The sequence below is a fragment of the Convolutriloba macropyga genome, chromosome 12 (genome assembly GCF_964194025.1).
Source record: "Convolutriloba macropyga chromosome 12, txConMacr16.3, whole genome shotgun sequence".
In the NCBI taxonomy this organism is placed as follows: domain Eukaryota; kingdom Metazoa; phylum Xenacoelomorpha; order Acoela; family Convolutidae; genus Convolutriloba; species Convolutriloba macropyga.
This window is the reverse complement of record NC_134479.1, coordinates 6,798,504-6,823,005: the sequence shown is the minus strand read 5'-3', so window position 1 is coordinate 6,823,005 and position 24,502 is coordinate 6,798,504. Positions and strand designations below refer to the sequence as shown.

The 24,502-nt window shown below is 37.1% G+C and overlaps 3 protein-coding genes across 3 annotated transcripts in view; all 3 read left to right on the top strand.

Annotated features, from left to right (window-relative positions):
• LOC142350957 (uncharacterized) overlaps window positions 1-2,074 on the top strand; it is a 57,290-nt gene extending 55,216 nt beyond the window's left edge. The window contains exon 10 of the mRNA XM_075402984.1: window positions 1,469-2,074. Within this exon, the coding sequence (XP_075259099.1) occupies window positions 1,469-1,669 (201 nt within the window). The 3' untranslated portion in view covers window positions 1,670-2,074. The remainder of the gene's footprint in view (window positions 1-1,468) is intronic.
• LOC142350954 (voltage-gated inwardly rectifying potassium channel KCNH2-like) overlaps window positions 1-24,502 on the top strand; it is a 349,390-nt gene that overhangs the window by 2,863 nt on the left and 322,025 nt on the right. The window lies entirely within an intron of this gene.
• The window catches only part of LOC142350837 (serine/threonine-protein kinase Chk2-like), an 86,880-nt gene that overhangs the window by 2,868 nt on the left and 59,510 nt on the right, over window positions 1-24,502 (top strand). The window contains exons 2-4 of the mRNA XM_075402797.1: window positions 15,647-15,771; window positions 15,901-15,997; window positions 16,063-16,203. Coding sequence (XP_075258912.1) covers window positions 15,652-15,771; window positions 15,901-15,997; window positions 16,063-16,203 — 358 coding nt within the window. The 5' untranslated portion in view covers window positions 15,647-15,651. The remainder of the gene's footprint in view (window positions 1-15,646; window positions 15,772-15,900; window positions 15,998-16,062; window positions 16,204-24,502) is intronic.

Below are 24,502 nucleotides of genomic sequence, written 5' to 3'. Positions count from 1 at the left end.
AGGTCAATTAAAGTTGGCGGTAAGATAATTGAATCCAAAAATTCAGTAAAATATTTAGGGATCTTGGTTGGTAGTGATTTAAATTGGTTGGTTGTGATTTAAATGGTGCGGAATTAAAACCATTGCCGCAATTCAAGAACCGTTCAACATTCTGACTTGCCTACTTCGTCTACAGTCACAGTCACTAGTTTTTAGCCATCTACATTATTCTTCAGTACTTCTATCAGGAATAAGTCAAAAACTTCTACTTTCTCTCGAGAAACAAATTAATTGGGCTTTAGAGACCATTAATTATCGCAAACAATATGAAACATCGAGAGATTTGAAATGAAAATTTGAAATTTTGCCAGCAACTGAATTTTGAAATATAAAAGGACCTTCCAAATGTGGAAAATATTTAGCGGTCATTTACCAGCAATTTGGAAATTTAAGTACCCAACCTTCGAAGTAACTAGAAACAAACAAACAAACAGCTACTTCTGCAAACATACCAAAAACTAAATACATGCTTAACTGTATTTTTAATACAACTGTTCCATTATAGAACTCGACGTTCAAAAATTTTGGTGATGAAAAAATCCCTACATGATGCAAAAAAAACTTAAGAAAGAATTTTTTAACAGATTTTTTGCGAAACGTACCAAGTGGCAAAAGCTTTGATTGTACTGGTTGCTAAGGTGTGATGGAGAAACTGATGTCTTGACGGATGCAATAATTAGGCAAATTTCGAAATAAAAATTATATCAAATACTGACAGCAGGTAAATTTTAAATTGACTATTTAGAAAAATAGGGTGTAGTAAAGGGTACATTCGTTTTTTTAAAATGCAGTTAATTTTGAGACACATCAGCACTATAATTTCGTAGGTCTCAGAAAGAGCTTGGCAATTACTCCAGGTACTGCTGTTCTGAAGAAGGAAAAACATTCAAAATTTTGCTTGCCTTTTTTGTTGGTTTTGCAGCCGAAAAAACACCCGTCTTATACTGTCGCTCTGCATGAATTGTTGTTCAACTCTGTCCAATGGGTATCTTGATGCTAGCAGGTTGCCAGTTAACAAAATATTTAGTTTCCAGAAACTTGTAGCCCTGAAATGTCTTTAAAAAAACAAATTTTTTTCATAGCCCATCAATTGCCCGTTCTGTGTTGTTCCAACTACGTTTCCGTAATGAGGTCCAGCGCCGCTGCAATTAATGAATAATTCCAAAAATGTTTTAAACATCTTTCCAGCTGAAATTACTTCTGGCCAGTAACATGAGAGCTGCTATGTGATTCAAAACTTGGATTGTGACCTTGAAGTGATAAGTAATAGCATCACAATGAGTTAATAAAGTCGACGAAGATTATCTTACCAAACAGATATTAATTGAGATTTTACTACTTTTTTTGAAAAAAAATCATAAAGTCGACCTCTCAACTAGGGACTTAAATGACCTGAAAGTATCGCTGGCAATTATTTTTGTGTGTTCAGAATCTCTACGTGTTCTACATGTTCCTGGCTGGAATAGTGGCAGTTGGTTATGTGGCATTCGAAGTGTATCAATGCACTACAAACAGAGTCATGGGATCCACCCCATTCTGGCTTCTAGTATTCTATGTACTCATTCTAATCCTACTTCTCGTCCTGTTCGGTATCGAGTTCCTCTCCGAATTCCTCGGGGGAATAAACTGAAAACATTTCTGGTCCTCTATAAAATCTGTTATGAAAACTAATTTATGGTTTTGGACTGAGATCCTAACATGCTTTTATCTGTTTTAACAAATAGTTGTGTTAAAAAATTGTCTTTAAATTATGCTGAAAGCTGACCCTCTATAAGATTAATGGAAAATTTATATGAATTTATAAATTGTTTGAATAAATACTTCGGCTAAATTAGTTGATAAATACTTGAACTTTTAGTTTTCAATTTTTAGTTTTAATATGTTGACATTAGAAGTGACTGGTAACAAATACTTGAGTAATTCTAACTTTGACTTTTAGCAAATCGTGAACACCAATTTATTGTTCTGAACTATGATCCAAATATGCTTTTATCTGTTTGAACATCTCGTAGTTTTAATTTTATCTTTGTCTTTGTCTTGTTGATATTTATTGGGATATGTTTGAAATAAAATTACTCCAGCTGAATTACTTGACAAATGCTTTCCATTTTTTAGTTATATTGTGTTTACATTAAAGGCGTTTACTGGTATAAAATATTTAATTTTTTTCTCATCACCTTTATGACTGGTTTCCACTTTTATATCCCAATACACAATAAACGGGGCAATATTTATTTTTACTAAATCATTTTGATTGGCCGGTAAGTTGAAATTGAAACCTAAATAAAGCCCAATTCAATCTCTAAACAACCTCGCAGTCAACCACCAGTAGAGAACATTTTCTGTTGATAATTTCCGAAGCGTTGAAAGTATAATTATTGGGGCATTACGATTCTTTTTGCGGTTGCTCAAAAATCTCAGCTGAACCGAAACATTGCAAACTGGTTCTCAAGCTCTACGCTAGCTTGGTTCCTTACTGGGTTCCAATTGACTAACAATCTCGTAGAAACTCTATTAGCCGTTCGGTTGTATTGAAGGACTGTAACTTTTGTAACTGTAATTTTTTATTAAAGTTAAGTATATCCTTAGTGATAATTTATGTTCAATCTCGTGCTGAAGGTTGTAGGGCTCCGACCAGTGTTAGTAATGTTGCTAACTTCTTATAAGAAAAGTCAACTAACTTAAAACTCGGAAGATCTTAAGATCTAGCAAAACTTATCTTAAAAGACTTAAGTTGATGAAAAATAAACTAATCTAAGAACCAACTGCTTTTTATAAAAGTTTCTAATGGTTTTAAATACCATATGGTTGCACTATTCAAACAATTGGTTCAAAGTAAAGGATCAGTTAAACATCCTCTATAACATCATTTTTACTTGTTCAAATTTGCTTAGTCGAGTAAAGTGATTTAAGACACAATAAAGCTCAATTTACAGCAACATTTGCTTTCATTTACAAAAACAAGGATGGTTATCAAGTAGCGCTAAATACCTGAAATCTAGGGCGCATAGCCATTAAAAAAACCCTTTATCATCATAAAATTAAATATTTAAGAAATTCAACACTAAATGACAAAATATCAAAAGATACATTATGCATCATATAAGTGCCAATACCCAGCTTCTGAGTTTGAAGCAATAACGTTCGTTAGTTCCATGTATGGTTTATAAGTTAACCGAACCATGTGCTATAACCTCGAGTTCCTCAGGGTCTCCCTTCGCAAAATCGGGGGTTGTAAAAAATTCCGGTTTGAGTTGCTAAGTGTCTTCAGTGTCTGAAGTTATTTCTTGCTGTCTGGTGACTCTTGCTGCTGATTTGAAGTGGCGTCAACATTGCCGGCCGAATTGCGTTCTTGGAAACACCATCGTAAAAAAATGGCTCCAACTTCACGACTGATGGGATCAGCCCTGCATGTGCCATTCTGGCTCTCGCTGATCGCACAACACCGTCGTTGCCACTGAAGATTTCAAGGAGTTTTCCCAGCTTACTCACATTATTTCATAAATTCGTCTATTGGCCATAATAACAAAAAATTTTTTGACAGTTTCGACCTCTGGTACTATTTGGAAAATTTTGCGAGTCCGTAATTTCCAGATCGTGTTGGCATGTACTTGAGCAGCTTTAAATAATCAGGTCACGCTATCACTCACTGGATGTCTTAAAGTGTGTTCTAGCGTTTTTTCCTAACAAAAAATGATTAGGTTTGAGGCTCTCTTGCATATTTGAACCAGTCTTTCCCGGATGATTTCACCAAAACACTGCTACAACAAAAATTATTCCGTTATCACTGATGATGGTAGTTGGGCAGCTAAGTTTTGCCATAAATTTTTACACACTCGCTAGACTTGACTCAGTGTCCAATGACTGTGCAACTTGTTGTTAGAAAAGTGAAGAGGCAGATCCATCCCTTCAAGGCACGTTGTAGGAAATTCACTTTGATGGCTCCGAAGTAAACAACTCTGGTAAAAGTGAATAGGAGAACATGTTCGTCAGGTTGTTATTGAAAAAGGTCCACCATCGGTGAGTGGGTTTGGTTGGCGTTCCTGTTTCTGCATTCGATACATCTCGACTTTTTCTGCAATGAATTTAGCAATCTAACGACCGAGAACATTGGTTGAAGAATATTTTGCACGTAATCTGTGTCTTTACGCAAATTATCGCACTGAGCGTCCTCCAACGGAAGTTGTACGACTGAATGGTTTGATTTCAATAATATTGAATTCTTGGCGCTTGAATTTTGTCAAGAAATTTGGAAATTGTTGTTTTTAAAGCTGAAATATTGTTTGCTCTGTTTGATGTATTTCATCTGCTTCTAGAGATCCCCTGTTTTGTTTTGAGACTCATTCAAACGGCAATGGAGTTCCTGATTCGGTTGAAGCTGCTATGTCGTCTCCACTTTAACGGTTTGTCTAGTTTAAGTTCTGTTGTTAGAGGCAGCTTGCTCAGCTTCGACTTCGTTCACAAGGCAGCACCATTTTGGCTTTTTCTTCATCTTTCTGGGGCCATGCTGGCCCGTTTAACCACATGGAATCTTTGAGTCCTTCAAAGGTTATTCCTCTTGTGCCAATATGTACAGTGTTTCAATGCTTTAAAATGTCTCCATTGATCTACTCAAGAGTTTTGCAGTATTTCTGTTACTCTCCTGGCAATAAATAACAGTTGTTGTTGGTGAGCTGACTGTTACCACTGTGATATTAAGAATGAATCTGTCGAAAGATAGATCTTGTCAATTTCACATCATTTTGTTCGTACTGCGTTCTTAAGTTCTAACTTCGGAATCGTGTGTCTGATAGGTGCTACAAGGCATTTACCAATCGCCTAGGTGAGATTCAAGGTCACATTTTTTCTTCTCTTGCATCTGTGAATATGTCCCATGTTCGTACACCCGTTTTCGTTGTTCAACTAGGTCTATTCATTGCCATTGTCAATAAATAAGGTCTATTTATTGACATTGTCCTTATTTCTCACAACGTAGAGCACCAATCATTGAATAGTTTTGAGTGCTCGGATGACCAATTTTTTCCCATGCTTGTCCCATTTCTTCTCAAATGCTTTTAAGTAGAAATTTCATCTTTATCGTAAAAAGTAAAAATATTCCATTTGGGTCGAACACTGATGAGACAAAGGATAGGACATTTCTCGGAGTTATATCCTCGGGAACTTTCTGCTCAGTTCCACTGCCTGTGTCTACTTTCCAGTTTAGTCCAAGGATTGAGGATGACTGTGGTTCGGCCTCAAAATTTTCACTAATTGCGTTCATCTGTCTCTTTCTGGGATCTGTGAATTGGCTCCTTCGTCACGTGTCATCAATTTCGTCAAATTGAATCCAACTTCGCTAAAGATGTTTTGAAGTTTTAATAGATTTAATTTGCTTCATAAAATTCTCTGATTGACTTAAAAAAGTTGTCTATGTAGTCATTTCTCTAGATATGTAGTCATCGGTTTCCATGTTATCTTCTGCCACTTGATGCAAAGCGTAATTTGCACCAGTCCGTGAGATCTTAGCCCAAAAAACGTATCATATTTATTCGTCGAATTCTCTTCTCTGCTCTAGATATTCTCGTATGTGATGTTTTAAGCACCGGTTGTCACTTCATAGGACAACAATTTGAGAAAAAAAACATTGTTTCTATGTCGGCTGAAAGCTTTATTGGGAGTTCGCGATACGAAATTTAATATTAATTAGACTCTGCAACAGGTCTGGTCTTTCGAAAATATGGTGTCATCTTGTTTGAAAATAATGCATTAGAAACTTCAGACGAAAATGTAATTCTAAGTGGGCAGCAGGTAAAAATAACATGAGTCCGAGATATTTTAAGAACCGAAAAATTTCAAAAAATGGAAATTTGTAGTTTTTGAATTTTTGTAACCAAAAACTAATCGAGGAGACCAAAATTATTACATGAAATTTAGAAACCCTCAAGGTGAGAGCAAACGATTGAAAGTTAAATAAAGATTGATTTATCCAAAAACGTCGTGAGGCACTGAGACGCTCTCAAGGCCAAGAAATCACGTTAAAAGAGCGGGATCTGTTTTATATATTCTGCAAGGTGCCAAAGTTGTATCAGTAATCATTAAAAATCCTTAAGTGATCATTAAGTAATCATTTCATTAAGAATCATTAAGAGTGAGTTTTATCTATGAGGTATTTGAACCCTCCTATCGAAAATTTATATCGTATAGTACAACAGCAGCTAACAACTCTCTGTACTCAGAGGTTGTTACAATGGAAGGCTAAAATTTTCAACGTAGAATCAGTGATTAAATTCAATTAGGAAATATGCCAATGACCGAAGACTAAAGAAGACTTTAGAAACAGCACAGTTGCTCGAACCTTTCGCTACAACAGCAAAAACGATATCAGTCGAGAAGCATACTAAGATTCCAATAGGAAAAACAATAATAAAAGCAGACAAGTTGGATATAAAACTTTCAGCGAAATATTTTCTGCAGAGGAAATAATTTTTTTGTAACTTAAGGACTGACTTTTTTGTTTAATTAAAAGCGAAGGGTTTTGCTTACTAAGGGTGTACGTCTATTTTTATCAGTTTTTTATGAAGCATCCTGGAAAAAATTGTTGCGGTATCTCAAACTTATAGTATGAACATGTGTTTAAAATCAACTAATCAAACTCATTAACGAACGCCAAGATCAAAAGAATAGAACTGAAGGAGAGGAGTTATTGAAAAATGCCCATGTTCCGAAAAAGCAATTGTCTTGAGTTCAAGATCATGAAACTCAAGTTTCTCCAGTTTGAGATCACAGAAGAACAAAACGAAACATCTGGAGTTTGCAACCAAAAAAACGTAAAAATGGAATGTTGTCATGTTGTTAGACTTTAAAAAAATAAAACAGTCTTGAGTTCAAGACCAAAAAAAGGGAGAGGACAAGAAAGAACAGTCTGTTTTCACGATCAAAGAAGAAAATATAGAAAATAATACAGAAGCAATCATGGTTGTTTTCAACAGAAGCACACAATTAGAACCAACAAGTAGCCAAAATTGTTTAATTAATGCCAAAAATTTGGAAAATCATATCCAATGTTTGCCTAGTTGAATCACATCTTTCTCGGACTTGGAAGTTGTGTTTGTTACAGCTGCTGGCATTAGCAGAAAGTATTTCCTGAGTTTTACAGGCTGAAGTGCAACTGCAAAACCCCTGAAACTTCAAATAAAACTCTTGAAACAAGAAATAAACAGTGCGGAAAAAGACCGTAAAGTGTTCACGGAAAAACTAGAATCAATCCGGAGTAAATTTAGGGCGAAGCTGAGACCAAAACTAATGCCATCCGTGGTTAACAGCATTAGGCGTGAATTGAGTACATAGTCCACAATGTTTTAAAATAGACTTAATGGAAGAGTTGATAAACTGTCAGAGAGACAGGATGTACCACTGCGGAATGGCTCCCATAGTATTGTTATGATAATGGATGGCGGCGAACTTCCAAACTTTGTGCCTGCCATCTTGTCGTTGGCACGTAAATACCCTTTGAGTGACATTTTGAATGAAGTGCACTTCCTCGCAAACGTTGACAAACCTGTACGTGAGTTACGCGAGAATAAAACGGAGGGTGAGAAGCTTCGTGAAATTGAGGCGTCCGCAAAATGTTATGCAAAAAATAAATGCAAAATCCCAATGGGCCGAGGAGAAAGAAAGTGCATGATTACGTAAAAGCCAAGGATTTGCTGGCGGTACCACTTGAAAAAGGCTGCTGTTTCTGTGTGACGAAGAAGTCAACGTAAAGGGAAAAAATGATGATGTGCTAACATCTGAGCAGTTTCAAAAAATCAATGGGGTAAAAGATGAAATTGTGATCAAAATTGAAAAACATATAAAAAACAGCCTTCAATAACTGATGAAGCAGGGGGAAATTAGTGACAAAATTTGTCAAGACTCAGGTCAACTGGTTCACAACCAGCGGGGGTTTATGGCCTAGCAATGGTACATAAAAAAGATACAGCTCTCCGACCTCTTCTTTCAATACCTGGTAGCAGTTACAAAAAACTGAAGAGATTCGTGGCACTCTTTTTTCGAAAACTACTGGACGCAAGCTTTGAAAGCAATACCCAAGATGCTAGAAAGGCCTTAGAGTCACTCTCTCTTGAAGCTAAAGAACAGATAGTATCTCGACGAAAAAAAGTTTGTACACTAACGTGCCGGTTGGAGAGGCTATAGAAATTGCTCTAAGAGGTCTCTATTCAAGCAACCTGGCTCCAGAGATTCCAAGTTCCGCAATGAAAATTTTATTAAGGCTAGTGGTGACAAGTTTTCACTTTAAATGTAACGGGATCTGGTATGTACAATCAGATGGTCTAGATATGGGAGCATCGCTTGCTGTAGTACTAGCAAACCTGTGGATGAAATCGTTTGCAGCACTGCAAAAACCAGAGCTCAGTGAATCTGTTTTTTTTTGGAAAATCTCATTAAGAATAATTGAGGAATGCGCCAAAATGCAAGGTTTTTTTTGGATTTGTACGTATTGCAGGAATCAACAAACAGAGGAGTGGTTTGAAGAGATGAAGTTGCTCAACAGAAATGTGGATGATATCACCTGCAGGGTTCTTAGCGACCCAACAAGTACTTACAATTTGCAAATTCATTACAAAACAACCTGCAACTTACATTAAAAAAAGTTAACAGGGAAGGGATTTGGTTTTTCCTGACGTTAACGTAAATGTGAGCAGCAAAAATTATCGCCTGTCTTTGGTATTAAAAACCTACTGACACTGAATTAATACTGACTTTTCGCAGCTGTGCAACACTTCAGCATACAAGAAATGTTATTCAGGGTACGGTTCATAAGGTTTTCAATTCAATATCTTAATGGCTGGCCTTCGATCACGCTCTTGAAAAGAACAGAACTTGCTGGACCAAAAATCAGTATCCAGAGGAGTGGTCTTCAGTAAGAGTGAACCAGACGTTAGAAAATATAATGAATGGCGGTAAAGATCAATTGAAAACAACACCAAAAAAACATAAAAAGCAAGACTAGATCTCATGATAAATCAACTCCTTTTCTAAAATACAGAGGTAATTTACTTAAAACATTGTAATCAATTTGAAAAAACTATGCATTTTGCATGTGGTTTTTATAAGGCAAAAAAGATTATGCCTCCCCAACCTGAAATCACCTTTTCATAGAGACCTGAAATACGTTGTTGTATAAGAGATAAAATGTAATGGATGCGGATCCATCTATGTTGGGCAAACAATCCGGCAAATTACCACAAGGATATCAGAACGTCAAAAGAAGGATTCGCAAATGCGTCAACATCTTTTTGAATGTTGTGGTGCCACAAATGACATTGATTGAAGAATTCTGGATTCCTGTGTGACAATAGAGAATCTAATAACTATCGAAGCTATGTACATCAGGAAACTGAAGCCGGCACTAAACATACGTGATGAAAAGGGGCGGGATCTTACGCTAAAATTTTAGTTATATCATATTTTGACTTGAAAAAGATACATATGGCAAAAACCACTTTGTGCATGACAATACGAAATTCGCAAAACCTCCGAGAGATTTACTTAAGTTGAGGGCAAATTCGGAATTACCCTAGAAGTACAAAAACGTGGCCAAAATCGAAAAAAGCGTAATGCGAATGTTTTGAAAGAAATTGATACCCGATGTAAATATGAACCTTTACCTCAATTATCGGGAGAAATTTTAATTTGACAGATTGGTTTCTTTTACTTAATGAAATATCTAAATCTGATCAAAATGGAATTTCAAAGACTGCGAACGTAGAGTTCTCATAGGAAAAGGAGTAGACTATTAGAATGTGAATTGTGCAAAAACTGATTTCATACAAAATGCCAAAAGATAAATGAGAAAATGCTAACAAGCAGGATATTGTTATATTGTTTGAATTTGTACGTATTGCAGCAATGAATAGACAGAATGCTGTTTGAGGGAATGGAATTGTCCAAAAAGTATGTGTATGGCATTATCTGCACGATTCTTGTCAACCCGGACGAATACTTAAAATATGCAAGTTCATTACACAAAAACTTGCAATTTACTTTAGAAAAATTGTATATGGAAGGGGATTTGGCTTTTCTTGATATCAACCTAAATGTGAGCAGCACAAGTAATATCACCTGTCATTGGTATCAAAAAACAACTTAAACAGGATCAGTACTGAAGTTCCGAAGCTGTGCACCGCTTTGTTGAAGGAAAAATGTGACTAAGGGAACGGCTCAAGGGGTTTTCAAAGCAACATCTACTTGGTCGGCATTCAGCCAGGCGCTTGTGTAGAATAAAGCAAGACAGACCAAAAATTGGTACCCAGATGATTGGTCTTCAGAAAAAGTGAGCAAGGATCTAGAGAAGATAAAAATATGCAGGAAAAATCAATTGAAAGACACCAAAAGAATATCAAAAAGGCAAGACAAGATCTCATGATAAACCAAAAATTTATTTACAAAACAGAGGCTACCTGAAATCATCTTTCAGTAGAGACCTGAAATCCTACATGGTATATGTGATAAAATGTAATGGATGCGGATCCATCTATGTTGGGCAAAGAAACCGGCAAGTTACTACAAGGATATCAGAACATCAAAAGAAGGATTCGCAGGTGGGTCAACATCTCTTTGAATGTTGTGGTGCCACAAATGACATTGATTGAAAAATTCTGGATTCCTGTGTGACAGTAGAGAATCTAATAACTATCGAAGCTATGTACATCAAGAAACTGAAGCCGGCACTAAACATACGCGATGAAAAGGGGCGGGATCTTACGCTAAAATATTAGCTCATATCTTATTTTGACTTGAGAAAGATACATATGGCAAAATCCACTTTGTGCATGACAATACGAAATTCGCAAAAACTCCGAGAGGTTTAATTAAGTTGAGGGCAAATTCGGAATTACCCTAGAGGTACAAAAACGTGGCCAAAATCTAAAAATGCGTAATGCGAATGTTTTTAATGAAATTGATACACGATGTAAATATGAACCTTTATTTCAATTATCCGGAGAAGTTTTAATTTGACAAGTTGGTTTCTTTTACTTAGTGCAATATCTAGATCTGATTAAAATGGAATTTCATAGACCGTAAACGTAGAGTTTTCATAGGAAAAGGAATAGACTATTAGAATGTGAATTGTGCAAAAACTGATTTCATACAAAATGCCAAAAGAAAAATGAGAATATGCTAACAAGCAGGATTTTGTTTGAATTTGTACGTATTGCAGCAATGAATAGACAAAGGGCTGTTTGAGGGGATGAAATTGTACAAAAAGTATTTGTATGGCATTATCTGCACGATTCTTGGTAACCCGGACGAATACTTAAAATATGCAAGTTCATTCCACAAAAACTTGCAATTTACTTTAGAAAAATTGTATATGGAAGGGGATTTGGCTTTTCTTGATATCAACCTAAATGTGAGCAGCACAAGTAATATCACCTGTCATTGGTATCAAAAACCAACTTAAACAGGATCAGTACTGAAGTTCCGAAGCTGTGCACCGCTTTGTTAAAGGAAAAATGTGACTAAGGGAACGGCTCAAGGGGTTTTCAAAGCAACATCTACTTGGTCGGCATTCAGCCAGGCGCTTGTGTAGAATAAAGCAAGCCAGACGAAAAATTGGTACCCAGATGATTGGTCTTCAGAAAAAGTGAGCAAGGATCTAGAGAAGATAAAAATATGCAGGAAAAATCAATTGAAAGACACCAAAAGAACATCAAAAAGGCAAGACAAGATCTCATGATAAACCAAAAATTTATTTACAAAACAGAGGCTACCTGAAATCATCTTTCAGTAGAGACCTGAAATCCTACGTGGTATATGTGATAAAATGTAATGGATGCTGATCCATCTATGTTGAATAAAGAAACCGGCATGTTACCACAAGGATATCAGAACATCAATAGAAGGATTCTCAGGTGGCTCAACATCTTTTTGAATGCTGTGGTGCCACAAATGACATTGATTGAAGAATTCTGGATTCCTGTGTGACAATAGAGAATCTAATAACTATCGAAGCTATGTACATCAGGAAACTGAAGCCGGCACTAAACATACGTGATGAAAAGGGGCGGGATCTTACGCTAAAATTTTAGTTATATCATATTTTGACTTGAAAAAGATACATATGGCAAAAACCACTTTGTGCATGACAATACGAAATTCGCAAAACCTCCGAGAGATTTACTTAAGTTGAGGGCAAATTCGGAATTACCCTAGAAGTACAAAAACGAGGCCAAAATCTAAAAATGCGTTTTGGGAAAGTATTAAAGGAAATTGATACCCGATGTAAATATGAGTTGTAATTAGGCTGCCTATTCTATATAGTAAAATCTTCGATTGATTTTTTTAGAGTAGTTTCTACAATTGTTTTGATTGTTGTCTCATACAAATGTAAATACAAATTCATTTTGTCCTTTCACAATTGGAGAAACAGTTTTAACCTCACAATGAACTTCAAGTTCGAAAACCATTGTTTGAATTGTGGTCTCATACAAATGTAAATTCATATTCATTTTTTACTTTAACAATTTGTGAAACAGTGTTAACCTGACGAGGAACGTAAAGTTCGCAAACCTTTTCTTTAAATATCGGGAGAAATTTCAATTTGACAGATTGGTTTCTTTTATTTAGTGAAATATCTAGATCTGATCAAAACGGAATTTTAAAGACTGCAAACGTAGAGTGACTTTCATAGGAAAAAGAGTAGACCATTAGAATGTGATTAGTGCAAAAACGGATTTTATACAAAATGCCAAAAGATAAATGAGGAATATAATAACAAGCAGGATGTTGTTCGGATTTGTACGTATTGCAGCAATGAACAGACAGATGGGCGGTTTGAGCGAATGAAACTATTCAAAAGGTATGTGGATGAAAGTATCTGCACGGTTCGTGGTGACCCGGATGATTGCTTAAAATTTGCAAGTTCATTACACAAAAACCTGCAATTTACTTTAGAAAAATTGAATATGGAAGGGGATTTGGCTTTTCTTGATATCAACCTAAATGTGAGCAGCACAAGTAATATCACCTGTCATTGGTATCAAAAACCAACTTAAACAGGATCAGTACTGAAGTTCCGAAGCTGTGCACCGCTTTGTTAAAGGAAAAATGTGACTATGGGAACGGCTCAAGGGGTTTTCAAAGCAACATCTACTTGGTCGGCATTCAGCCAGGCGCTTGTGAAGAATAAAGCAAGCCAGACCAAAAATTGGTACCCAGATGATTGGTCTTCAGAAAAAGTGAGCAAGGATCCAGAGAAGATAAAAATATGCAGGAAAAATCAATTGAAAGACACCAAAAGAATATCAAAAAGGCAAGACAAGATCTCATGATAAACCAAAAATTTATTTACAAAACAGAGGCTACCTGAAATCATCTTTCAGTAGAGACCTGAAATCCTACGTGGTATATGTGATAAAATGTAATGGATGCTGATCCATCTATGTTGAATAAAGAAACCGGCATGTTACCACAAGGATATCAGAACATCAATAGAAGGATTCTCAGGTGGCTCAACATCTTTTTGAATGCTGTGGTGCCACAAATGACATTGATTGAAGAATTCTGGATTCCTGTGTGACAGTAGAGAATCTAATAACTATCGAAGCTATGTACATCAAGAAACTGAAGCTGGTACTAAACATACGCGATGAAAAGGGGCGGGATCTTACGCTAAAATATAAGTTCATATCATATTTTGACTTGAGAAAGATACATATGGCAAAAACCACTTTGTGCATGACAATACGAAATTCGCAAAACCTCCGAGAGATTTACTTAAGTTGAGGGCAAATTCGGAATTACCCTAGAAGTACAAAAACGAGGCCAAAATCTAAAAATGCGTTTTGGGAAAGTATTAAAGGAAATTGATACCCGATGTAAATATGAGTTGTAATTAGGCTGCCTATTCTATATAGTAAAATCTTCGATTGATTTTTTTAGAGTAGTTTCTACAATTGTTTTGATTGTTGTCTCATACAAATGTAAATACAAATTCATTTTGTCCTTTCACAATTGGAGAAACAGTTTTAACCTCACAATGAACTTCAAGTTCGAAAACCATTGTTTGAATTGTGGTCTCATACAAATGTAAATTCATATTCATTTTTTACTTTAACAATTTGTGAAACAGTGTTAACCTGACGATGAACGTAAAGTTCGCAAACCTTTTCTTTAAATATCGGGAGAAATTTCAATTTGACAGATTGGTTTCTTTTATTTAGTGAAATATCTAGATCTGATCAAAACGGAATTTTAAAGACTGCAAACGTAGAGTGACTTTCATAGGAAAAAGAGTAGACCATTAGAATGTGATTAGTGCAAAAACGGATTTCATACAAAATGCCAAAAGATAAATGAGGAATATGCTAACATGCAGGATGTTGTTCGGATTTGTTCGTATTGCAGCAATGAACAGACAGATGGGCGGTTTGAGCGAATGAAACTATTCAAAAGGTATGTGGATGACAGTATCTGCACGGTTCGTGGTGACCCGGATGATTGCTTAAAATTTGCAAGTTCATTACACAAAAACCTGCAATTTACTTTAGAAAAATTGAATATGGAAGGGGATTTGGCTTTTCTTGATATCAACCTAAATGTGAGCAGCACAAGTAATATCACCTGTCATTGGTATCAAAAACCAACTTAAACAGGATCAGTACTGAAGTTCCGAAGCTGTGCACCGCTTCGGCGTAGGAAAAATGTGATTCAGGGGACGGTGCATAGGGTTTTTAATGCAACATCTACTTGGTCGGCATTAAGCCAGGCGCTTGAGTAGAATAAAGCAAGCCAGACCAAAAATCGGTACCCAGATGATTGGTCTTCAGAAGAAGTGAGCAAGGATCTGGAGAAGATAATAATATGCATGAAAAATTAATTGAAAGAACACCAAAAGAATATCAAAAAAGCAATACTAGATCTCATGATAAACCAATAAACCAAAGATCTCATGATAAACCAATAATAAGAAACTATGCGACTTGCAAGTGGTATTCATAAGAAGAAGTTAATTTCTTTGATGATGACTATATTTTTTTTGTTATCTTATATTTAAACCATAGTAAAGGACTCTCGTTAGATGGCAACCTATGCTTGGGGGACCCAGAGAACTTATGAGAGACTCAATCACTTAAAGATTATGTTGATTACGTCTTTATAATCTACTTTTGACTTAACCTTACGAAGAATTTTTTGTGCTCGCCGGCACCTGACCGCTTGAAATCCACAGGGAGGGCTCCACTACTTATCAGTTTATTGAGAAGAGTAGTTCCTCTGAAAGTCAGCGAATTTTTCTGCACTTTATTTCATGCAATGCGTGCTTTTCATCTGACTTAAATACGCTGATGTGATGTTTAATAGTGGGTGTTCACCAATCCGTGCATTGGAAGGATCATGTCCCCTTTTTCCCACATATGCTTAAATAGAGAAAAAAAATCAGGTTTAAAAAATTGTCATCTTGGTGAATGAAAAATTGACACAGCCCAGTAATCTGGTTTTCTAATGTTAATATGTTGATTTTATTTTTACGCCTTTTGACTAAATATGTAACTGCTTGTATTTACTATACAATTAATCAAATTAAAAGCATCTTATGAAAATTTTTGTGTGCTGATTTTTCAGAAAATAATGGATGAAACAGAAACCACTAAAAGGAAGTTAGACGAAAATTCTAATGTCGAAGAAGAGAGTGGCTGTAATGGTTCACAGCCTAAAGTTTCCAGCCAAGAGCTGCCTTCGACCTACCAGGTAACATTTTCAAATTTAAACCAAGTCTTAGAACATATTGTTACAAGTCACACGAAGATTAAACCGAATCAAAAATCGTGTTAATTTCTTTAGCAGATGCTGTCAAGAAAAAGTTATAATGCTTTTTAGGCGAACGATTCAAATGACGAAGAAGAGGTGATTTCTTTGTGCAGACCTGTGTTGTTTCCAATGACTCCGATTTTGAAAAAGATCGAACTGGGTGACGGTACGTTGTCATTGCACTTTTCTACATCTTTTGCCAAATAAATGCCTTCGAATTTGAATATTTAGACAATCAAAGGGTGACAATTGGCAGAGCTAGTTTTGGCAGAGATGCGCAGCCTTTCCCGGAACATCAGCTAAGATACATTTCAACGAGCCACTGTGTAATAGAACGCAATCCCTACATTATTGGAACGTATACATTGCTTGGTAATATTTTTGAATAATGTTTTAGCAGAATTTAGAAAGTATTATCGAAAATCATAGTGCTTAACGTAGCTCATCTCTCTCTCTCTCTCTCTCTCTCTCTCTCTCTCTCTCTCTCTCTCTCTCTGCGCATCAGTCCCCCGAAGGGGGTCTGGGGGCTCAGTTTTGAAGCGTCCCACTCGTTAGGAATTTTAGGAGGGTTGTCGCTGGTGTCTTCAGGGCGTCGTCGATCGAGTTGTTTGGTCCGAAGTATTCGAGTCGTATTCGGGCTGTGCTTTGGCACCTCGTCAGCATGTGTTCGATTGAGTCTTCTTCTGTCTCGCAATCGTCGCAGATCGGGCTGTTACATTTCCCAAATTTGAAGAGCGTGTCTTTTGTCAGGCTTGAACTTCCAACTCTCAGTTGGCTGATGGTGCAGCGTTCCCATCGGTTACAGTCGTCGATGCCAATGGGGTCAGGCAGGCGGCTCTCTCTTGAGCTCCACTGAGTGGTGATGAAAAAGCGAACAGCAATCTTGAAGCAGGCGAAATCTAGGGGGACTTCTTCTTGTGCCATCTCCGATGCTTCTTTGGCCAGCGTGTCTGCGTGTTCATTTCCATCAAGATCTGCGTGTCCTGGCACCCAGTGTAGGCATACTGTCCTGCCGTGGTTTCTGATCTCGACCAGATTTTCCCAGATGCGTGTGCCAACGCTTGTTGTTTGTCTTGTTGGACCTTTCTGCAGGGCTGCTCTGGAGTCGGTGTATAAGACAAGGTTCTTATAGCTCTCTGGGAGATTTGATATTGCCGTTTCTATAGCAACAAGTTCTGTCCTTGTGCTACTACAGATGGCTCCTGCGGGCTGCTTCATATCATGTGAGGCGTTCTGCAAGTTGTTGATTAGGAAAATTCCGGCTCCACCATTTCGTTGATTCTCTTGTACAGATCCGTCTGTCCACACTGTTACATCGGTTTGGTACTTGTCGGTGGCTTCTAGTGCTCGCTGCTTCCTGAGTTCCGGGGCTTCTGTTCTCTTCGGCATATTTGGCGGTTTGGCTATTATTTAACGTAGCTCATGCGTTACAATGTCCAAAAGGTGGCTAAACCCACATCAGGCACAACAGTAGGCGATATGACGTTGAGCCCTGTCTTCAGACTTAGCAATGAGAAACCTTCGCGAATATAAGTACCACAACTGATGACGACGCTCGATTAGATATCAAAGAAATTGAGGTGTTTGGTTTGCGCAAACTTTTTTGATCTAAAAGTGTTTTATCCGTTTGCTAAGAGTTGTCCTAAAAGCATTCCGAATTATTTATATAAATATCACGAATTCCTATAAATATCACAGAATACTTATACCGTCTCATCTCTACATCGGTAAGTCGACAATTCTGTCTCAGGAAGGTACGACACAAGGCGATACCCTTGCGATGGCAATGTATGGAATCGGAATCCTACCCCTAATATCAAGACTTCACAATGACTCCTTGACACAAAAATGGTATGCTGATGATGGTAGCGTCGCCGGTAAGTTGAAAGATATCAGGGCACTCTTCGACAAGCTCACTCAGCTTGATCCCAAGTACGGATATCTTGTCAATCCTCCGAAGTGTCAGTTGATAATTAAGCCAGGCGATCGCCAAGCGTTAACTGTATTTGCAGGCACAAATGTGAAAATCACGCAGGGCGCTCGAGTCCTGGGATCAGTTATTGGAAGCTCTGAGGCCAGTAAAAAGATTCCTGAAAGATGCAGAAATTAAATACACAAAAAGTTTGGACAGACTTGGTCAATTTGCTCTCACCTCTCCCCAGAATGCCTATGCATGTTTGACGAAGGGGGTTCAACAGAAGTTGAGCTTCCTCTCGCGTACTACACCTTCCATGGACAGGGTTTTGGACAAGGCGGAGGAGCAGCTTGGCCGAGGCATACCGAACATCGTTGGCAAAGAAATAATCAAAGAGGAAAGAGAACTTTTGTCTCTCCCTCTCAGAATGGGTGGGCCTAACATCGCCTTCCCACAAGATTTCATAAAAATCTTGAGCAATGAATTGAACTCTCAAGTCCATTGGCGCTATTCAATAATGATTCATTTGAAATTCATCAATGTGAATTAGAACAAACCACGATCAGTCTCTGACAGAAAGCAGACATGCAACGTGAACTCATCTCGAAAAAATCCAGAATCGAAAACAATCTACCAGAAATGAAGTGTACCATCCAGCTGGCCTCGGAGAAAGGAGCATCTAGCTGGCTGAACGAGTTTTTGTTATCAAAACATGGTTTTGACTTCATGAAGACTGAGTTTCGTGATCGAATAGCACTTCGCTACACCTGGGAAGCGAAGAACACGCCAGCCATTTGCCCATGCGGAGAATATAGCCTCAACCATAACCTTCATTGCGCCAAAAGCTGGTTACGTACCTACGACACAACGAAATCAGAGACGTGTTTGTAAACCTGATGGATGACGTTTGCCACGATGTCCAGATAGAGCCAAAACTTCAGTCGCTCGAAATTTTCTCGAGTAATTCCACCACTACTGATGATGACGCTCGACTGGACATCAAGGCAAGCGGTCTGTTGGGCTCCCGTTTTAATCGCTTTTTCTTCGATGTGAAGATTTTCAATCCTCATGCGAAGAGCTACCCTAAGACCATAAAAGATGCATACAAATATCACGAGAGCATCAAGCGAAATAAGTACGAAGAGCAAAACCGAACACAGCAGCTTTAACGCACTGGTTTTTGCTTGCTCGGGCGGTGCTGGGCCATCGGCATCGCGCGTTATGAAACAACTCGCAACCAAGATCAGCAAAAACGCGGAGAGCCGTACGCCGACACTATAAGCTACATCCGAACGAAAATCAGCCTCGCACTTCTGAGGAGCTGTGTTCTCTGCTTGAGGGATGTCGCGCCCTCAAGCCTCGTGTTTTCAGTTAGACTTCGATTAGCGACGTCGTGGAGGAGGGAAGGCTGCACTGAGTGTTTGGCTGCTTAACTTTATTCCCTTGCTTATTCCCTGATATGCCATTTTTTAAAATCCTTCTATACCGTTTCCGTATGTGTGCTATATATATATATATATATATATATATATATATATATATATATATATATATATATATATATATATACTATATTTTATCAACTTGGTAGTTATTATGTGACTGGGCCGTCTTTACACTGTCTGGAGGGGAACAGCTTGGAGTGCAGCATCCGGCTAAGTGCTACTTATCATCCCCTATTTTCTGACCTACATCCATCGTTGCCAGATGGTGTACACGGCCTTTTTTAAATTTTTCAAATATTACGAGTTCATCAAAAATTGAAGTATTAATGAAGAGTAATTGAAGTCGAGAAGACCACCTTTTTTCCACTGAATGTTTTTTCACTTGGGAGCTAGCCCGTCAACGTCAAAAGCTATAGATAGCTGCATAGTTTTTGCTATACTTAGCTGTTTACTTTTTGGTTCATAACTTTTCCTGATTGTTTTGTCTGGTTTCGCAATGCGAACAAAATCTTCATATTTTGGTTTGTACCTTTTGTGCTAATTGCGAGGAATATCAGAAAAGGCTCAAGTTCTTTAAAATATTAGGTGCAAGTTGGGTAACAAGATTGTTAATAGTATTCACCAATGGACCCATAGATCTCAAAAAAAGAACGAAATTGATGCTATTTTCCTTCTAACAGTTTTTGCTTACAAAGAATTCTCCTTCCTGGTGATTTCAACTTTCCCGGGATATGAAAGACTTATCGACGCTAATTTCAAGCAATATATTGGTTTTCACATCACCAAGTCTTCTTGTTTGGACTTTGTTGGACCCCCAATGATGAAGGTTTGATAACTTCAATCAATAGATTAAACGATTAGAAGACTACTAGGACAGTTTTCTGGTACCAATCGAAATAACGGGTAAATCAAGAGAGCTTCAAACGAAACAAGAAGTATACTATAGCTATTGCAAGTGTGACTTTGGTTACCTAAATGAGCTCATCCCTTTGACCCGCACTGTAACAGCAGCATAGATAAAAAGCAGATTTATGGTACGAATGGATCTTTCATCTGATAGAAAAAAGTTACGCCTAGCAGAGCTCGACAGAGACAAGAACTTTCGCCTTGGGTATCATCGGAAACATTGCACAGATTTAGCAAATTGAGGACACCAAGGCGTAAATCGAAACGTTGCGTGAGTTTCTTTCCTTACCTAGCCACGCAACTAATAGAACTAGAAAAGCATTGTACTAGCCTGCAAGAAAGAGACCGACAAGAATACGAAGAATTGATTTTAAGCAGAAACAGCTCTAGAATATTCAAATATTTGAAAAATTTCCAAAAGAGAAGTTCCAACCAAATTTGTACATCTTGATTGGAATTCCGTTGCAGAGAACAGCAAAGACGAAAGATACTGACCAAAGTTATGAACAGATTGATGCTCCACATCTTCTCGAAGCTGGTGGACAGAAAATAAACATTACTGAGAACGAGATCACCAAGGAACTCGAAATTCTGGTTGTCACAAAAGTATAGGCGCAGATGGCATTCCCCCAATTCTACTTAAGAAAACTGCAAAAAAGTCTGCTCAACAATATTGGAAGGTTACACAAAGTTCCCGGTTCATGAAAGCATTGTTTGGTCTCACCAATCTTCAAAGATGGTAATAAAAGTGAGGTGAAAATTATAGACCTTTCACACATCTCAACATCATATCCAAAGTTTTTGCGAAGTAAGTCTTGAAGTTCTTCTGAGAACATTTGTTGAACAACATTACATCCTGTCAATTTGGTTTTGTACCGCGGAGGTCTGTAATCCTGTAGCTTATCATCAGTCTGTCTAATATCTTTGAAAATCTTAGTGCATCAGAAGATTTGTGTTTACTACTGATGTTTGTTTTCTGTAGGGACTTTGACAAAATAAAGCATTCAGTTTTGATGAAGTTAGCAAGCATGAATATATCACGAAGTTTTTTTTACTAATTAAAGATTATCTGACTGCCAGAACACAAAGCGTAAATGTTGACAGCTACCAATTTTGAGAAACGTCTGGTCTCTTGCTGTGTTCCTCGAGGCTCCGTACTGGGACCTATCCTTTAAGAGCTTCTTCATTAATGACCTGCCAAATGTAGTCTTTTCGTCTCCGGCACTCTTGTTTGCAGATGACTTTAAACTAATCCTTTGTTTGACAGTCTAGACAAGTTGACCTAAACAACCTCCACAATTTGAGTGTCCAAAACTGCCTCCTATTCGATTACAAAAAGTGCTCTTTTACACAATTTGCGTTTCGGGTCGAGAAGAGTCGTTAAAGATCTTTGGCGAAGGCAAATGATAATCGACATCCTAAATTGGATAGAAAATGCGCGGAATCGAATAGCGAAAGCAATGAAGGCTTTTTATCTGATTCGAAGAAACACCAGCTGCCAAATTTTCATGAAACTAAAGGTTCACTTTTATAGAGCTATTATAAGCCCGACATTAGTGTTTGCATCTCAATGCTGGGAGCTAAAGCGAAATGAGTATCAAATTTTAGAGCGGTTTAATGAAAAAGTCATGAAATGGATGACAAACAGAAATTGTTAAAAAAGGCTATTGTTCAAAGCAATATACTGCCACCACTCCACTTTAAGGTCCTAAAATATCTTCTACTTTTTAGCAGCATATTGTCAGGAAAGTACGATGTCGACTTGCGCAACAATTACGTGTTTCAATGGACTGGAAGAAGATCTAGGGTTATACTGCCAGATATTCGATACGAAGTGCAGAGACTCAATTTTTGGTAAAGAACGGGATTTCGGGTGAACATCTTCCAAAAGAAATTAAACTTTTTCGACAACATTAACTTGAAAGGAAGACTTCTAGAATTAATGTGAAAATTTTTCAATGAAATCTGGGCTGAGAGTAACTTTTGTAGTTGGATCTTTCCGTGCCCGTTCCAAAACTGTCTTGCTAATTCGATGTTATAATTCCTGGACTTATACTCCCCGTGAAATTATGACAAAGGCATAATAATAATAATAGGTATCTTGATGAAACAAAAACGGTCAACACCACAAGCAAAAATTTGACTCCCTTGATGTATTTGGCAACTCTATACTTATACGCTACATCAACAGAACTGATCTCGTTTATTCTGTAAGCGATAACTTTTCGTCTTAGAAATTTTTTGTATTTTGTGTAAGGGGCTTTTGTTTAAAAGTAGCGAACAACTTTGGATATTGGTAAATGCTTTCTTCATGTCAGCAATGCTATCAAAAGAGGAACTTCCTGTTGGGTAGTTTCGCCAATTTTTTAGTGTGAAAGTAGTTTGTCCGGGAGCTAGACGCTTGGATTTAATCGTTTGCGTCATCAAAGCTTCGCTCACCGTCGTCAGCTGACTCATCTTCAAATAGTTGTAATTTTTCTACCAATGATAAATAAAGAAATATTTTTGCGAAGGTGTTGAAAATTAATGGTGAACTAGTGATATTAAGAATGTAGTATTCGAGTGAAAGGCTGGATTTCGGCTGTTGTAGATCGTAAAGTCAGTTGCAGGAATTCTTTTGCGTGATTCGTGAACCAATAGTCCTGTTTGATCTTGTTTTTTTTTCTAGTATTATGAGAGCTTTTTAATTTTTTGTCAAGTTGAATATTTCTCAACATTTGCTGACTGATTTAGATATGGCTTGCGTTGACATCTGCGGCATTCTTAGACTCATCTTCATCTTTGACGTTATCTGAAATTTCGTTTGCTGTTTCGTGGTGCGTGGTAGAAAGTGCTGGTGGAGACTTTTTTCTCTGCAACAGAGATATGTGTTTTGCTTTCTATGGGTCATTTTGATTGCCGAGAAGTTGAGAAATGTGGGGTTGATCTTTCGTATACGTGTGGCGATCAATTAGCACAAACTGTGCTGTGTGCATTTTGCTCCAGAAACATTACACTAGGTAATGCAATAAGTTTAATTAAACCGGTTCGAGATGCTGATTGAGAAATTTTGATTCTTTTTTGTTTGCAAGCGAGCGTAGTGATTTTCCAAGCTTTTTCAATCCAAATTTATTGATTAGTACAACTCCAGAGGGTACATTCATCACACAGTCACTCAAAAAGCAAATTGAGTAGCTCTCTGATAAATTTTGTGTAATTTTATTTGCTCTTTGCCCATTCCTTGAGCATAAGCAAATGTTTCTAATCATATTTTAGCTCACTGATTGATAAGAAATGTATATTTTAAGCGCGCTGAATATGATGATCGGTATTTGTCACATACAAAATTTCGGCGTAGGTTGTCAAATTTTAGATTTTTGATCAGTCAGTTCATCTTAAAGCGAATGTTTTCATTGAATCGTATGATAGTGAAGTTTAAATGCTGGCATTCGAACAAACTGTTTAATTGCTCTCGAACGATGCAGTTATTTTGAAGGTTTGTTTTTTAATGGAAAATTTTCGCTTGACTGTTTTGTCGGGGGGTTCGAACCCTTAATTGGGAAAAATTTGAAAATGCTTTTTGCAGAGACGCAAAATTTTTGTATTTCATTTTAAGAAATCTGTTTCATTTCAATTGATGCTTGCTGGCCATGTCTTTAGTGTTGTATATAGAACTAATGAAGGTTCACTTGAGCTTGTTACCAGAAATTGTTAGTCAAGACTAATGTTTATCTATGTATTCGAAATATTTTGGTGTTCTTGTGTTATCTTGCGTTTTGTTATTTGTCATAGGTTTCGATGTTTTTTCTAGGGTAGGTTGGCGTGGAAATATTTGATTTCAGTTTTGGGCTCCGCTTTAAGTTTTTTCAGCCATTTATTGTATTGAATGATTCATAATACTTTTCAATAGGTCCATTTCTTCCTTCAATTCAATAGCCAATAATTTTCTGTTAAAGAAAATCATTCAATTCTTTTAATTGATGCAGATAAACTATCCGGGAATAGCTCTTGAAATTTTTGAGGTTTTCTGGTAACTCAAACTTCTGTTCTCTAATTTGTTGGTTTGTTGAGTCAATGTACTGCTCTTTTAAAGCAGATAAGGAAATTATTTTGTTTCGTTTCGACTGTTTGTCGTCAAGTAAAAATATGTTTTGATTCGTTCTCTTGTAGTTGTAAACTTTAATGTATTATTTCGTTGTTGTTCAAAATTGGTTACACCCTAAATATGCGTGAGAGATATAATTGGGAAGCTACCAAAGATGTCTCTTAAATATTCGACCATTTTCCGCTTCGATAAAAATCCAAAGAAATGGGCCTTATAAATATGAGCATAACTATTTCATTTTCAGCAGAAAAATGAGCAGAATTAATTTTATTTTTTCTATGAGTGATGTTATTAGTTACTAGTTCTTTTTCGATTTCTTAA